This window comes from Galeopterus variegatus, unplaced genomic scaffold (assembly GCF_000696425.1).
Source record: "Galeopterus variegatus unplaced genomic scaffold, G_variegatus-3.0.2 Scaffold3928, whole genome shotgun sequence".
Classification (NCBI taxonomy): domain Eukaryota; kingdom Metazoa; phylum Chordata; class Mammalia; order Dermoptera; family Cynocephalidae; genus Galeopterus; species Galeopterus variegatus.
This window is the reverse complement of record NW_007730039.1, coordinates 411,754-429,516: the sequence shown is the minus strand read 5'-3', so window position 1 is coordinate 429,516 and position 17,763 is coordinate 411,754. Positions and strand designations below refer to the sequence as shown.

Below are 17,763 nucleotides of genomic sequence, written 5' to 3'. Positions count from 1 at the left end.
GGGGGGGGGGGGGGGGGGGGGGGGGGGGGGGGGGGGGGGGGGTGCACGCCATCTTAGCTGGCTTGCAACGTTGTTGCTAGCACCCAAGTATGACCACACTCTTCACTAGAAATAAAGGACTGGAGAGGCCAAGGTTGATGTGAGGTATCAAAGCTTTTATTACCAGGCCTGGGAGACAGTCAGACTAAAAACTGTCTCAAAGTCTCGGAAGCCTCTGCAAGGGTTTTTAAAGGGAAAGGTATGGGAAATAAAGGGGGAAGCTCTTCCCATCAGGAGGCTGCTGCATGCAATCTTGCAGACTCCAGGCTTTTGTTATCTCATGGTCAGTCTTGCAACTCTTCAACTCCAACTCACTCTTGGGACATGAAGATTATCTGGATCCCAAAAGCTAGATGCTGTCTTGTTCCCAGAGAGCTATGACTCTAAAGGAAGAATGATTAGTTCAGCAGCATTTTCCATGAGCTATGCTCTGAGCCAAAGTTACAAAAAGACTTACTGATGGCTAGCATTCTTCTTAAAGCTGTATTCTACAAAATAGCTCTTGTAAGGCTAATCATCTATGACTATTTGCTTTGCGGGGCTCTTACAGTAGTTTCCCTCACCTAAACATTCTCTGTGCTCTACCTGTTCATTGCTTCCTCTTCCCTTACTCCTGGCAACCTTTTTACTAACTCCACAGTTTTGTCTTTTCTAAAATGTCATATAGTTGGAATTACACTATATAGCCTTTTCAGATTGGCTTGTTTCACTTAGTAACATGAATTTAAGTTTTTCCATGTCTTTTAATGACTTGATAGTTCATTTCATTTTAGCACTGAATAATATTCCATTGCCTGTATGTACCACAGTTAATTTATCCATTCACCCACTGAAGGACATCTTGGTTGCTCCCAAGGTTTTACAATTATGAATAAAGCTGCTATAAACATCCTTGTACAGATTTTTGTGTAGACATAAGTTTTCAAAGCCTTTGGGTAAATATAAGGAGCACCATTGTACAATCATATGGTAAGAGTATGTTTAGTTTTGTAGGAAATGGCCAAACTGTCTTCCAGAGTAGCTGTACCATTTTGTATCCCCACCAGCAATGAAAGGGAGTTCCTGTTGTTCCACATTCTCATCAGTGTTTGGTGTTGTCAATGTTCTGAATTTTGACCAACACACTATTAAAGAAGATAAATACACATTATTGTTGATGCATGATGTCAATCATATTTTTATATCCTTATTTTCTGTGTGTTTATCTTCTTTGATGAGGAGTCTGTTAAGATCATTGACCCATTTTTTAATCAGGTTGTTTGTGTCCTTATTGCTGTTTTTTTTGTTCTTTTTGGTACATATTTTGTTTTTTTCAAATAAATCTTATTGTGTATACTGAGGTGTTCAAATGATGTTTTAGAATACATGTACATAGTAAAATGGTTACTATTGAAAAGCAGATTAATATACCAATCATCTCACATGCGTTTTTGTATGATAAGAGCAGTTAAAATCTACTTGCTTTACAAAATTCCTAATACAGTACAGTTTTATTAACTTTAGTCTTCATATTGTACATCAGATGTCCAGACAGACTCATCCTACATATCTGCTATTTTGTATCCTTTGACCTACATCTCCCCATCTTGTCTTTCCCCCACCAACCTGTGGTAACCACTGTTTCATTCTCTATCTCTCTCTGCGTATTTGAGCTCTTTTTTTTCTTGACATATACATATATTACATAAAAGTGAGATTATGCAATGTTTTTCTGCGTCTGACTTATTTTACTTAGCATAATACCCTCCAGGTCCAACCACGTGTGGTAAATGGCAGGATCTCCTTCTTTTATAATGTTGAATAATGTTTCATTTATATGCCACATTTTCTTTATACATATCTTGGCTGTTGTAAATAACGCTGAAACAAACATGGGCCTGCAGATATCTTTATAAGGTGGTGCTTTCATCTTCTTTGAGTATATACTCAGAAGAAGGATTACTTGGTCATATAATAGTTCTATTTTTAATTCCTTTAGGAAACTTCACACTGTTTTACTTAATCACCCTAACAATCCATATTTCCACCAACAGTGTACTAGGTTTACCTTTTCTCCACAACTTTGCCAACATTTGTTATCACCTGTCTTCTTGATAACAGCCATTTTTACAGGTGTGAGGTAATATCTCATAGTTTTAATTTTCATTTCCCTTATGATTAGTGATGTTAAGCACATTTTCACATATGTGTTGGACATTTTTATGTCTTCTTTAAAGAAATGTCTGTTCAAGTCCTTTCCATATTTTTCAATTGTATTATTTGTTTTTCTGCTATTGAGCAGTCATTCCCACCAAAACCACCTCCACGACCACCACCAAAGTTTCCAGAACCGCTTCAACCTCTTTGGCTGGATAAAGCACTAGCCATCTCTTGCTTCGATAGGGCTTTCCTTACTTCACAGTTGTGGCTATTCACAGTATGGTATTTCTGAATGACAGTCTTATCCATGGTCATCAAAGGTTACAAAGCAAAGCCTCTCTTCTTGCCACTGCCTTGGTCAGTCATGATTTCAATCACTTCAATTTTCTCATACTGTTCAAAGTAATCTCAGTGTCTTCTTTAATGCCCAAAGCAATATACAGATTCAATGCAATCTCCATCAGAATTCCAATGGCATTCTTCGCAGTAATTGAAAATGCAATCCTGAAATTCATATGAAACCACAAAACCTCCAATAGCCAAAGCAATATTGAGAAAGAAAAATTGGAGGCATAACACTTCCTGACTTAAAATTGTAACATGAAGTTATAGCAATCAAAACAGCATGGTACTAGCATTAAAGTTAAAAACTATGGAACAGAAAAAAGAGCCCATAAATAAATTCAAACATATATGATCAACTAATTTTTGAAAAGAGCACCAGGAAGACACAATGGGGAACAGATGGTCTCTTCAATAAATGATGCTGGGAAAACTGAATATTCATAGGCAAAAGAAGAAAATTGGACACTTATTGTACACCATACACAAAGATACACTCAAAATGGATAAAAGACCTGACCATAAGACCAGAAACCATAAAAGATCTTCTTCACAGTTAAGTGGGCACCTGGTCTTTGAGAAAATTCTCTTGCAACAGCCCTTTGGTTCCACAACTCCTCTATCCTCTTTGTGTGGCCTTACATTCATGGCTGCATCCACCTCCTCCACAGTGGCATATGTCACAAACTCAAAGCCCCTGGAGTGCTTGATGTTTAGATCTCTCATTACCACACAGTCTGTGAGTGTTCCCCACTGATCAAAATAGCTCCTAAGACTTTCATTACTTGTTTCAAAGCTCAACCCTCTGATGACGAGCTTCTGCAGCTGTTTGGGCTCTTTAGTAGACTCTGACTTAGACATGACAGCAGTGGGAAAACTTTGGCAATGCTTCCTCAACAGCGTCCATGAACAGAAAGGGGTAAGCTAACAAATGTATCTCAACTTTTGTTCATTTTGAAAAGTCTTTATTTCTCCTCCATTTTTGATGTAGGGTCTTACCAGATATAGTATTCTTGGTTGGCATTTGTTACATCACATTACATCATTCCACTTTCTTGTAACCTGCAAGGTTTCTGCTGAGAAATATCTTGATAGTCTTATAGAGATTCCCTGTATGTGATGTTGGTTTTCTCCTGCTGCTTTCAAAATTATCTTTGTCTTTGACTTTTGAAAATTTGCTTATAATGTGTCATTTTAGTTTTTTTGTGTTCATCCTATTTGGAGTCCATTGGGATTCTTGAATCTGGATGTCCATTTTTCTCCTCAGAATTGTAAAGCTTTCAGACATTGTTTTATCAAATAAGTTTTCTACCTTTCTCTCTTTTTTCCTCTTCTAGAACCTCAATAATGCATATATTTTTTCACTTGATGTCCCATAAGTTTGTTAAGCTTTCTTTACTCTTTTACTCTTTTTCTTTTATCTTTTTGGTTCTTTTACCAACTAATTTCAAATGACCTGTCTTTGAGTTTCTTGATATTCTCCTGATTGATGAAGTCTGTTTTTAAATCTCCTCTAGTGATTTTTGAAGTTCAGTATTATATTCTTCAGCCTCAAAATTCCTGTTCAGTTCTTTTTTATATTTTCAATCTCTCTTTTGACATTCTCATTTTGTTCATACATAGTTTCTTGAAATTATACAGTATCTTTATGATGGTTATTTTGAATTCTTTTTAGGTAATTTATATATCTTCATTTCTTTAGGATTGCTTCTTAGAGATATATTTTGTTCCTCTTTGAAGGCCTTGTTTTCATGTTTCCCTGTTTCTTCATGTCTATCATAATTTTGTGTTGGTACCCACCCATTTGAGAAAATAGCCACCCCTACCAGTATTTATAGATTTGCTTTATACAGAGGAAGAGCCTTACCAATCAACCCCACAAGAAATTCTGAAGGCATTTAAAATCTTTCTCAGAAGGATGTGACTTCTCTGAGCCTGTGCATGCAATTTATCAGAGATGCTTTCCAATTTCCTTTTCAGGAGTCCATAACCTGTTGTTCTTTCTGGTATGTTTGTGGTACTGCTAGTTCTCTTGTTGTACAGCAGGAATGCTCCTATGCTTCCTTGGTCCCAGCAGTCACCAGGCACCAAAAGTATGCTGCCCCCCATTAGCAACCTAAGTCAGGCAAAATTGATGTCAGTCTCTCAGGCAGTCTTCCCAAAAGCCTAAATGCTGAGTGCACATTCTACTCTTCTCTTTCCCTCCAGAGGTAGAAGGCATAAGTTATGCATCTTTTCCTGATCTTGCCAAGCCATGCCAGCTGTAGCAAGGACCTCCACACACACTTTTACTTGGTCTCAGCATCTCCCAGGCATCCAAACTATTATGGCTTTATCAGAACTCTGAGTGAAATGATACAGAAATCAGTCTCTGAGGCAGTCCTCTGAAAAGCCAGAATATTGGATGCACACTCCACTGTTAATTTTTTTTTCCTGAGGAAGAAGTCATGAGCCAGAGTGTTATCCCAGTGTTGACCTATGCCAGCTTGGGAGAGTAGCTAATGTGGCTCTGAGGCAGTCCTCTGAAAAGCCAGAATATTGGATGCACACTCCACTGTTAATTTTTTTTCCTGAGGAAGAAGTCATGAGCCAGAGTGTTATCCCAGTGTTGACCTATGCCAGCTTGCGAGAGTAGCTAATGTGAGTAAAGTAAAATTGCTATTCTTACTCATTTTGTTGCACTTGCTCTTGCCTTTGTGGTTGCCTGGGGGTACAACAGCTTTTTAACTGGATTCTGGAATTCTCATAAAGGTATTTTGGTTTGAAGTCAGGAAAACTGCTGCAGTAGTTTATGTTATTGATGTGTCTCTTTATTAATATGTATCATTGTTAAACTGAAGTTTCTGTGAGGCAATAGGGCTGGAACTTTCTATTCTGCCATCTTAATGATGTCACCTTCAGAATTGTGCTTTTAATTTCAAAATCCACATGTTCACTGCTGGTATACAGGAAAGAAATTTACTTTTGTATGTTAACCGTAAGGTTGTATCCAACAACCTTGCTGTAACCACTTAGTTTCAGAAGAGATTTTGTTGTGGTGGTAGATTCTGTTTAATTTTCTATATAGGCAATTACGTTATCTACAAACAAGAACAGTTTTATTTCTTCCTTTATAATCTATATACCTATTTGTATGAGTTTGCTAGGGCCGTAATAGTGAGATAACGTATACTAGGTATCTTAAACAACAGAAATTTATTTTCTTACTGTTGTGGAGGTTGGAAGTCCAAGATCAAGGTGCCAGCAGGGTTGGTTTCATTTGAAACCTCTTGCCTTGACTTGCATGTGGCTTCCCATGTGTTGCCTCTTCACATGGTTGTCTCTCTGTGCACCACTTGTGTCTTTCTGTCTGTCCTAAATTTCTCTTCTTCTAAAGATACTAGTTAAATTGGGTTAAGGCCCACAGTATGACCTTATGTTAACTTAATTTTCTCTTTGAAATCCCTATCTCCAAATACAATTACTTTCTAAAATACTGAGGGTTAGGGCTTCAACATATGAATTTGTTGGGGGGACATAATTCAGCTCTCAAAATTTTTATTTCCCCACAGTATGACCTTATGTTAACTTAATTTTCTCTTTGAAATCCCTATCTCCAAATACAATCACTTTCTAAAATACTGAGGTTAGGGCTTCAACATATGAATTTGTTGGGGGGACATAATTCAGCTCTCAAAATTTTTATTTCTTTTTCCTGTCTTACTTCACTAGCTAACTCTTCCAATAAAATATCAAAAAGCTGTTGTAAATGGGAGAATCCTTGCCTTATTTCTGATCATACCAAAAAAGCTTCTTATTTCTTACCATTAAATAAGATGTTAGCTGTAGGCTTTTTATACATATTCTTTATCAAGTGGAGAAATTTACCCCTTTATTCTTAGTTTTCTGAGAGTTCCTTTACTTTTCTTCTGTTTGTACCATCACCGCACAAACTCATTCAATTTAAAAAGTAAAGAGACACACCTCCCGTTGTACACTCTCCTTATACTAATCAGTTAATATGTTCTGTGTATTTTAATGCAGTTTTTAAATCTGTCTTTTTCATTAACATTGGCATACTTTAAGTTTACGTCCATATCACAAACTACTGCAGCAGTTTTCCTGACTTCAGTCTACACCCCTTTAAAAACATCTTTCATATAGCCAAAGAACAGTTTCCCTTATCAACAACCGCCTGCTTTCATACACCCTACCTTGTAATCTCTATGAATATCTCTCACAACTCTCTGTATTTGAGTAGCCTGTGCAAGGATTTGACTTTCCCACTACATTGAAAATGTCCTAAAAAATGAGGTAATTTATCTCTGAGCCTACTGTGAAAACAGAACATATTATGCAGGTATTCAATAAAACTAAGCACATCAATAATATATTCAAAGGCATAAATGAGTAAATTTGAGGTCACACTCTATTTTGATGATACTGTTGATTCCATACCTTTATTAAATATTCCTTAGCAATGATAAACAAAACACAAAACCAAGAAGATCCAAGTTGAGGGAATAATTGCTCAGAAAATGTTTGCACATCTTTATCTCCCAGTTTGGATCTTTGTATTAGGATGCGGCAAGTGCTAGTGCCTCAGAGTACTCCACAATGCCTGGCGTGCTTGATACAAAATTTTATAATTTCATATATATTGTGAAGGTTACTTTTTGCTTGTTTCTTAATATTATCATCTCCTCTCTATGTGAAACAAATAAAATATTTCATTAAGGTGAAGATTGATAACCATTTAACATTCTAATAAAAGTAATTATGAAATTGGAAAAATATTTTTATTTAAAAAATAATTTGGGCATCTTTCTCAATTATCCATGATTGTATGTAGGAGGAATAGTCTATCCCAAAGGCAAACACTAAATAAATTTTGCTTAAGCACCACAATAAACCATAAAAATATTCTTCAGCAGAATGCCACAAGAATCAATAGGTATAAATTATTGGAGATCAGTGGGACAGTTAGTTGTTAAAAATGCTTCCCTAATGTCTAGGATATCTCCAATATGCAAGACTTAAAAATTTTATGATGTCTCAGAGGGAAAACATAATAAATGGGAAAGGTTCAACACATGGAAAAAGCTACTAACAGTATCTTTAATAATATTCAGAATAACTTTCACTAATGGCCACAATGTGTATGAAATAAACAGCAATAATACAATTGGTGAAAGAGAAATAATAATCAAAGAATAGTATTTTTCTTCTCTAGAAGTCTGTTAAGAGCCTCTTTGACATCTTTATTCCTCAGAGAGTAAATCAAAGGATTCAGCATAGGAGTGACCAGGGAGTAGCATAAGGAGGCCACTTTGCTCAGCTCAGGAAACCTGTCAGGAGTGAGATACATAAAAAAGACAGCACCATACAGCACACTCACGACTCCCAGGTGAGAGCTGCAAGTGGAAAAGGCTTTCTTACGTCCCTCAGTGGAGCGTATCTTTAGAACTGTGGACACAATATACATATAAGAAACAATAATGACTATGACGGTAGGCAAGATAATGATGCTGGATAAGAAAAAAGATACCGTTTTGTGGATAAGGAGGTCAGAACAAGATAGTCTCTGAAGTGGGCGAGAATCACAGTAAAAGTGGTCAACAACCCGAGAAGCACAAAAGGATAAAGTAAATGTCATGCTGGTCTGAAGAACTGAGCTGATGCAGCCACAAAAATAGGAACCAGCCACCAACTGAGTGCAGAGACGTGTTGACATCTGAACAGAGTAGAGGAGTGGGTTGCAGATGGCAATGAAGCGGTCATAAGCCATGGCTGCCAGGAGAAATCCCTCAGTCACAATGAAGAGGGCGAAGAGAAAGAGCTGGGCCACACAGCCTGCAAGGGAGATGGACTTGCTCTCAGACCAGAAGTTGATCATAGCTTTGGGTGCAATAACAGACGAATAGAAGAGATCAATGAAGGAAAGATTGCCTAGGAAGAAATACATTGGTGTGTTCAGCCGAGGATCAGTTATAATAATGGACATCATCCCAACATTCCCTAGAAGGATCATGGCATATACAAGCAGAAATAGCAGAAAGAGGAGAATGTGGATCTCTGGGTGGACCCTGAAGCCTACAAGAATGAAGTCAGTCGTTGCTGAATGATTGCTTGTTCCCCTGTCACCCATGGCAGAGACCTGCTGAGAGCACAAGGCAAAATAAACAAATGAACTCTTGGCTTTGATCCTAGCATTACAAATAATCTCTTACAATATTAGAATTTACAAAGCTATCCTGTAATTATTACTAATTTATCCTCATAGAAATATTGTGACAAATTAAAGCTAACTAACCCATGTTGAATCCAAACGTTAGTTTTATTTCTTAAAATTCTTGTAAGTGGTGGAGTTAAGGTCTTTGTTTCTGCATTCAGTGACATGCCTTTCTACCCAAATGCCTCTCACATCTGTAAATATCACTTCTCTATATATTTCCCACTTATGATTTACAGAATAACTTTAACATTATGAAGAAGTGACTCAAAGACAGCACGAATAGTTTAATAAATATCATTTGAGAACCATTTAGGTAGTCTGAGTTTGGAGATCTTTGGAGTTTTACTAGTCAAGTATAGGCAAACTTGGGGGCTTAATTTAGAGTACCAACAGATTTAAAGAGTGACTGAATTTTAAAACTACTTAACAGGTGCAGTTACCTTTTCCATGTCATGAAAAATGAATTCTGATGGAAGTTATACACCTGCTAAGATAAAAGGTGTGCACGACCAAACACAAAAATTCCTAGCACTCACATTTTAGGATGTCTCTCCCAGATCGTCCAACAAAGCCCTTTTATAAAGAAAAATTTCCTACATTTCCTGAGCCTAAAGCTCATAGTTCTTTAAAAGTCCTACAGGCAGTCTAGATGGAAGAGTTATCTTAGAAATCCATACTGCAAGAGATACATATGGGGCAATTGTTGATTTCATTCTCATTTACTCTGAATACAACTTTTATAACCATCATTAGCTCATTTGTTAGACAACTCAACTAGATTTTGAACTACTTATATTAACAATATGGTCCACTCTGTCTTCAGGGATCTATATGCATAATTCTGTCCAGGCAACAATAATAGCAATCATTTATGTGGCACTTTTTAGGTCAAATCCTTTTTTAAAGGCTTTCATACTAGCTCATTTAATCCATACAATAATTATATAAGGTGGGTACTATTATATTCCTAAGTTTACGGATGAGAAAACTGAGGTACAGAGAAACAAAGTTGGTTGAAATTCACCAACAAGGGTCAGAATTAGGATTTGAATCCAAGAAACCTGACTCCCAAATCCATGCTCTTGGTCATTATTAATGATAAATCACTGCATTGTATCACCTTTTGATAATCCATTGTATTACCTGAATTACTTCCGCTTTTACTTTAGAGTTTAGTTAAAATTTCTTATCTTTATTATTAATGATAAATCACTGCATTGTATCACCTTTTGATAATCCATTGTATTACCTGAATTAGTTCCGCTTTTACTTTAGAGTTTAGTTAAAATTTCTTATCTTTAAAAAAAATTCCCTAAACATCCAACCGTGATCAAAAAGTCTCTTCCAAAGAAAGTAGCCATTATAACCATATCTTAATATTAACTATTAATTATTTCTTACTTCCTAGTTAACTTCCTTAAGATTAAACTCAGTTTGTTCTTCATATATTGCTTGCATAACATTCTGTGTTTGGCAAATGGCAAATAATTAATGCATATTTATGATATAGGTAAAAGCTGAATGATAATTGATCATGCAGAATCAGACAAAAACATTAAGGTTATGTAATACTGCAGTGGTTAGCATGGATTTTAGGTTGAGATAGGCCCAGGATCCAGTTCTGCCTCTCTCACTTTCTAAATGGGACCTTGTTACTAAATGGGACAAGTTACTTATGCTGTTTGTGCCACTCTATCCTCATATGGGAAGGAGGAATAAGAATAATACAATCCTCAAAGTTTTCTTGGGAATACAAATGACATATGTATGTAAGTCACTTAGCACCATCTATGGTAAACTAAGTATTTGATAAATGTTAACCACTATTATTTTTATTATAATTTTCAGTGCTTAGTTCCTCAATGTACATCAAAATAATCAGTGTTAATTAGATTGAAAGTAATATAGATGTATGGCCTTTTTTCAATTTTCAGTGCTTAGTTCCTCAATGTACATCAAAATAATCAGTGTTAATTAGATTGAAAGTTAGTAATATAGATGTATGGCCTTTTTTGGATAATCCATTCTAAACTGAGGGAAGTAATCAGAGAAATTTTTATAAATATATACAGAATAAAGAAATTGGAGGCAAATGTAATATTTTGACAGAGAAAAAGGATGACTAAGAGAAAAGCGTCATGGTCTGTTATTATTACTCGACTGTATTAAATGTTGAATATAAAATATATACCAGCTCCATCAAAATTTAAGTATGCAAATAATTATATTAAAATAGAGCAAGATTTTAAATTAGATTATACTTAGGGCCTCGGGAGGTGTGAGATATTTAAGTAGTGAAAGAGAGCCAGAAGTTATCATAAATATCACTTTTTGAAAAATAATATATTTTATTTATTTTCCTTTTATCTCACCTATAGTCAAGGACACAGATTATTTTAATTTTCAAGATTTATTCCTCTCCAACTCATTCCAACACCATATTTTAATACTATTATTAAATATTAATTATTTGTCACTTGACTGACTATAACTTCCTAAAGATCTAACTCTACTTGTTTTCCATATATTGCTAGCATAATGTTCTGCTTCTGGCAAATGACATTAATCAATACGTACCTATTAGATAGATAAAAGTGGAATGACAATGAGCATGAAGAATTAGAGAAAAATGTTCAATAAACTTTTCTCATAAACATTCTGACATCACAAACTTAAATAAATTTATAAATGAAGACATTTGTCCCCAGGAAAAGGAGTTCTTTCCAAAGTAGCCAACAAACAAGTAATCAGTTTGTGACATTAATTGTCAAAAGCTTACATGTTTTGAAAGTTACTTTTACCTTGTATTGTTTGGTAGTTTGCCAGATTTTGTTAAAAATGAAGTAGCAGAATTCCAGTGTTTTTCTCTTCGTATTGTTTGAATTCTAGAAAGGATAAACATGAAGTTAATTAATGACTATGTAACAACTACAAGTACTGAAAAATCATTACTGTGAGATAAAATGAAGACCTCTCCCCAAATGCACATTCATTATCCCAGTTTTAGATTCTTCCCGTAGAGAAATATGACCTATTTCCTCACTGCTCTATTTTAAAAACTATTTTTTCCTCTAGTAGTTGATTTCTTGAAAGTCTTCAGTCCTTTTTAGAAGAGAGCCAAGGTAAATTTTCCAAAAGATGTCCAGCCAAAACTGAAATAATTCCAGGGATTATATCCTATAGTCATGCAAAGAGAATCTGAGCTATCAATGTGCATGATGTTCTCTCTTTTGCACTCTTAGATGTTTGCATGCTTTAAGGAAGAAGAGTAGGTTGTCATGGATATGTAATGTAAGTAGAAGCCCTGAGCTGTCAGGAATCTCTAATAAATCTGCCAAAGCAGCAGCAGCAGTTGTCCATAAGGGCTTTGGTTTCAGTAGTGTAACAGTATAACTTTTTTAAATAAGTGCAGTATTGAGATTTCCACTCCCCTTCTGGGAGATAGTCCTCCTAGGAGAAGGGAAAACAAGTCAATTATTAAGACATCTATATTCCAGAACCACGTCTCATTAACACATCAGTGGCTCTAGAATAACAAAAAGAGAGAGAACGCGCATATGCGCAAGCGACTAGGAGGCTAAAATACATATGAGAGTTCTTGGTTTGGGGATTTTTTTCTTTCCTTGTGTCAGTCCTTTGGGAGGGACCACAAGGATCTTTCGATTTTAATTTCATCACTGAAAAAGAAACATTTTCTTTTTTTCTTTTTTTCTTTTTTTTTTTTAAAGATGACCAGTAAGGGGATCTTAACCCTTGACTTGGTGTTGTCAGCACCACGCTCACCCAGTGAGCAAACCGGCCATCCCTATATGGGATCCGAACCCATGGCCTTGGTGTTATCAGCATCGCACTCTCCCGAGTGAGCCACAGGCCGGCCCGAAAAAGAAACATTTTCAATTTATCATTACAGCACAATTTTGGTAAGCAAAAAGAAATAGATATGAAAATACATTGGACTTCGTAATACAATTCATAAGAAAATTGTGGGTCCTAGTCATAAAGTTAATTTCATTGTTCTTGGAATTTCATTCACCTAAAACTTCCTGATTATTTATATTTTTCAGTAGTAATTGATAATAATAAATAAATTGGTAATAATGACTATGATTTGTGGCAAAGCCCAACAAATGCCTTCTAATTCGCCGAGTAAAGATTAAATAATGATTGACTGGATCTAAAGTTGGGTCACTTTGTAATTTTAATTGCCTGAAAGTTGTTTATCCAGGTATCATGTATTACAGAGTTAATAGTTTCTCATTAGTCCCTGTATATACTGCAAAATAATTTTAAGAACTGTTCTAGTTCAGAAAAAATAGCATAATTTGTATTTGATAAAAATTAAATTATCAAGTTAACTGGTATAAATGCATTGTGTACAAAACAGTAAGGGAAAGGGAATGGGTGAAAAGGAAGAAAATAATAGTGGCTCATGAAGTCCTCATAATTCAGCTGGTCAAAGGCAATAGTTGATATTAATCCATTTCATATTCTCTTTGGTCTGAATAATAACCTCAGTATCTTGAAGTTGTTCACCTGCTGAGATGACACAAACTTCACTGATGAAGGATCTGAGCCTTAGGGGTCTTGCCTGTGTTGAATTGCTGGAGACGTTCATTAATATTTACATTCAGACACAGCAGTGTTAGGAGACATTCTGGTTTTCTAGGTTAGTGCTAACTACTCCATGTCTCTTTTCTATTAATATCTTTTGCTAATAAGAATAAGTTACCCAAAAGAATACGAAACATTCCTTTTACCTTTTGGTTCAGCAAAATAAAATTGGTCAGCAGGCGATCACAACACAGAACTCTTTTTAGCAATTGCCATGTCCCTAGTAAAATCATCCATATGTTAGGTAGTGAGAATACTAATTCAGCAGAATCCAACGTCATAAGGAAAGCAAGAAAAAAAAGTTGAGAGTGAGTTAGTAGGTTTTACAGTGGTAGTTGACATGCACACTTTGACCTCTTGTACTTGGACCTGTAGTCTGATTATGAATGAAATAACCTCATATATTGGTTGCTAATGCAGAGCACAGATTATATCCTAGAGGATAGTGACTCAACTTTGTAAAGTGATGACAGCCAGTTGGTCCAACAACTTAATCTTCAATAAGGGATTCCACCATTCCATAAGTTCATCTGATTCTATTTGACTAGGTGCATGATCATTCTGTTGAATTCCATGGGTATGACTGCTTTGCCTTACTTCTCTTTTAAAGTGAATGTCTTGCTCCAAAGCACTAGTGCAATATGGCGTAATAGTGACTAAAGCATTTGTTGATTCCTGATAGGTTAATATTAACAAAAGAAACTCGAGCAGGAAAGGCAAAATGATATCTAGAGCAGTATCTGCACAAATAAGTATTTCTCTTTGATGGAAAAACAACAACGCTATCAGCATGGAACAATAAGGCTGCCTGGTAGCCCAGGTTATAGGACACTTATCAGAGACTTATTTTGGTGACTGTCATCAGAAAATTGGGCACTTAGCACTGGCAGTTTCTAAGTCAGCCTCTATTTAGCAATTCATGTTGTTGAGCTCAATCTTTTCCACTTTGGCTGTATTATTGATAATAACACATTGAATGAGCCGTGAGGTGGATAGGAAAGAAGCCGGAAGAGGATAAGTCATTGCTTCACCAGAAAACTGAGAACTTTCTCCATATCTGATATGATATATTTTACTGAGCATTTATATGGGAAACTAATATTCTCAAAATTTTGACCATTCATAAAGTCATCATATATGAGTACAGCTGGTCAAAGGTAATAGTTGACATTTATTCATTCCATATTGATGTTCACCACCTTGTCAATAATCCTTCAATTTTATTGCTTCTAAGTTCCCAAGTATCAGTTGAACCATTAGCCAACTGCCCCTAAATCAGTGATGGTATCTTGGGCTATATTTCAGGCAATAGAGCAATAAGATACGCAACTTAAATTTGTGCCCATTAAGAATGTTTTTCTTACCAAATGTACTTCAGGAAGCCCCTTTGAGTTGGACTAATTATGCAGTAGTCCATTTCCAGCTGGTGCCTATATTACATGCAGCACTATCTATAAACCTGGATCAATTTATGTTTTCCTCAGAAACTGTGACTAGGGAATGTCCCATTTGTCCCATAGTTGTAGGATGAAGGAAAAGTGGTAAGGCAGCAAAAGCAAGTACACTGGAAATATAAGTCACTTGCCCATTAAATTTACATCTGTTTTTTTCTTTTGTTGAAATATAATTGATTATATTTATTTGTGGGGTACAATGTTGAATACCAATACCTGTGTCCAATATGTGATGCTCAAATCAGAATAATTAGTATATTCATCATTATAAAACATAATAATTCTTTGTGTCCATTAAAATATTTCTTGCTAGCCCTCCTCCCTGTCCCTCTTTCCCACCTTTAGTAAGCACAGCTCTGTTTTCTTCTTTTGTAAATACAGCATACTACTTTGATTGTTGTATCTTTCTTTGATATTCGTTTTTTAGTTCTGACTTATAAGTGGGAACACATGATATTTCTCTTTCTGTGCCTACCTTATTTCACATAACATAATTTTTTCCAACCTCATCCATGTTGCTGTGAATACCAGCACTTCATTCTTTTTATGACTGAATAGTATTCCATCGTGTATATATATCACATTTTCCTTATCCAGTTGTCCATCGAAGAACATTCAGATTGTTTCTAACTCTTGGCTATTTCATGTAAAGCTGTGATAAACATGGGAGTGCAGGTATCCCTTTGACATGGTGATTTCTATTCCTTTGGGTATATACCCAGTAGTGAGATTGCTGGATCATATGGCAGTTCTATCTGTAGTTTGTTTGAGAAACCTTCATACTATTTTCCATAATGGCTGCACTAATTTAAAGTCCCACTAACAGTGTAGGATTGTTACTCTTTCTCCTCATCCTCATCAGCATTTGTTATTTTCTTTTTTATAATAGCCAGTCTAACTGGCATGAGATGATACCTCAATGTGGTTTTGATTTGCATTTCCCTGACGTTTAGAGATTTTGAGCATTTTTTTCATGTGTCTGTTGGCCATTTGTATGTCTTTCTTTGAGAAATGTTTGTAATCACGTTACTATTTTTTTCACTGTTAAGGTGTTTGAATTAATTGTTTATTCTGGATATTACTCTATGTTCTATGCATAGTTTACAAATATGTTATCCCATTCTCCATGTTGCTTTTCACTCTCCTGATTGTTTCCTTTGCTGTGCAGAAGCTTTCTAGTTTGATATGATCCCATTTGTTTATTTTTTCTTTTGTTGCCTGTATTTTTGAGGTCTTCTTCCTAAAGTCTTTGCTCAGCCCCACATCCTGAAGTGTTTCCCCTATGTTTTCTTCTAGGGGGTTTGTAGTTTCAGTTCTTATATTTAAGTCTTTAATCCATTTTGAGTTGTTAGGGATATGGTGAGAGATACAGGTCTAGTTTCATTCTTCTACATGTGGATGTCCAGTTTTACCAGCACCACTGATTGAAGAGGGTGCCTTTCCCCAAGGTATGTTCTTGGTGCCTTTGTTGAAGATCAGTTGGCAAAAAGGACATGGGTTGATTTCTGGATCTCCACTCTTTTCCATAGGTCCATGTGTCTGTTTTTATGCATATACTGTTTTTTGGTTACTGTTGCTTTGCAATATAATTTGAAGTCAGGTAAGTAATGCCTCCAACTTTATGTGTTTGCTTGTTTGTTTGTCTTTGCTCAGGGTTGGCTTGGCTATTCTGGGTTTTTGTTCTTTCATATGTGTCCGGAGCCATTAGAGCCCAGCTACCTGCCTCTCCGGAGCCAAAAGAGCCCACCCAGCTATTGCCTCAAGGCCTCAGAGCCTTGCCAGGTAAGTAATGCCTCCAACTTTATGTGTTTGCTTGTTTGTTTGTCTTTGCTCAGGGTTGGTTTGGCTATTCTGGGTTTTTGTTCTTTCATATGTGTCTGGAGCCATTAGAGCCCAGCTGCCTGCCTCTCCGGAGCCAAAAGAGCCCACCCAGCTATTGCCTCGAGGCCTCAGAGCCTTGCTTGCCGTTATCTTCCGTCCCTCCCCATCCTGTGCACTATGGGTGTAGGTAACTTTGCAACTTGCCATAGATAACGGGAATTTTCCATTTACCGGAACAACCCACCCTGCAGTTTTCTCAGTAAACCATCTGCATACTTAATTATCTGCTGATTCCCTCCTGCTGTCTATATAAACTGTGACCTTCTGACTAATAAATGAGACTTGATCAGAATACTGTCTGGTCTCCATTTCTTGCGTCTCTTGTCCCATCCAATTCCCACTACCCCCTCCAGGGTCTGTGTTGAATATCCCGCGGGTCAGGACATTTTTGGTGCCCAACGTGGGGCCTGGATACAGGGGACACCATGAGGAATACGGCACATCGGAGGGTCGACCACTGAAAATGAAAGAGTAAAACCTTTGTCTGCCATGGGAACCTGCCGCATCAGGATAAGGTGAGTAAGCGTGCCCGATAATGGCACAAGAATTAAGAATTAAGAATCAAGAATTAAGAATTAAGAATTAAGTTGTCATGACGTCTACATAAGACAGTTACAAAAAGCTTTAAAGACATGAGGAATAAAGGTTAAAACAAGTGATCTATTAAGATTTTTTGATTTCGTGAAGAATCTTTGTGCTTGGTTCCCAGAAGAAGGGACTACTAATTATAAAAGGTGGTCTCGAGTTGGAGACATCTGTGGGTTCCGGGGTGCTGAGGATAGAAGCTGAGATAGCAGAGTGTGAGATATTAGTGGCCCAGGAGACAAAGGTGGAGATTTCAGGGGTTCCAGGAACACAGGCTGGGGCAGCAGAAGCTGAGATATTGGGGGCCCAGGAGATACCATCTGGGGGTTTAGGGGGCCCAGGGATGGATTCTGAGATAGCAGAGGCCCAGAAAACAGAGATGGGGACTTCAGGGTTCTCAGAGCCAGAGGCTGGTGAGGCAGGAGTCGCAGCGTGAGGAAGTTGCAGATAAGTTTTTCTGTTAAGAAAAGAGAATACAGTGCCAGGAAGTGTAAATAG

The 17,763-nt window shown here is 36.6% G+C and overlaps 1 protein-coding gene across 1 annotated transcript; it reads right to left on the bottom strand.

Moving 5' to 3' along the window:
- Positions 1-7,685: 7,685 nt before the first annotated feature.
- On the bottom strand, positions 7,686-8,787 carry LOC103601891 (olfactory receptor 9K2-like). Its single transcript, XM_008586299.1, is given in 2 exon segments — positions 7,686-8,667; positions 8,670-8,787. Coding segments are annotated over 2 exon segments (1,005 nt in total). The 5' UTR covers positions 8,713-8,787; the 3' UTR covers positions 7,686-7,705.
- Positions 8,788-17,763: the final 8,976 nt, after the last annotated feature.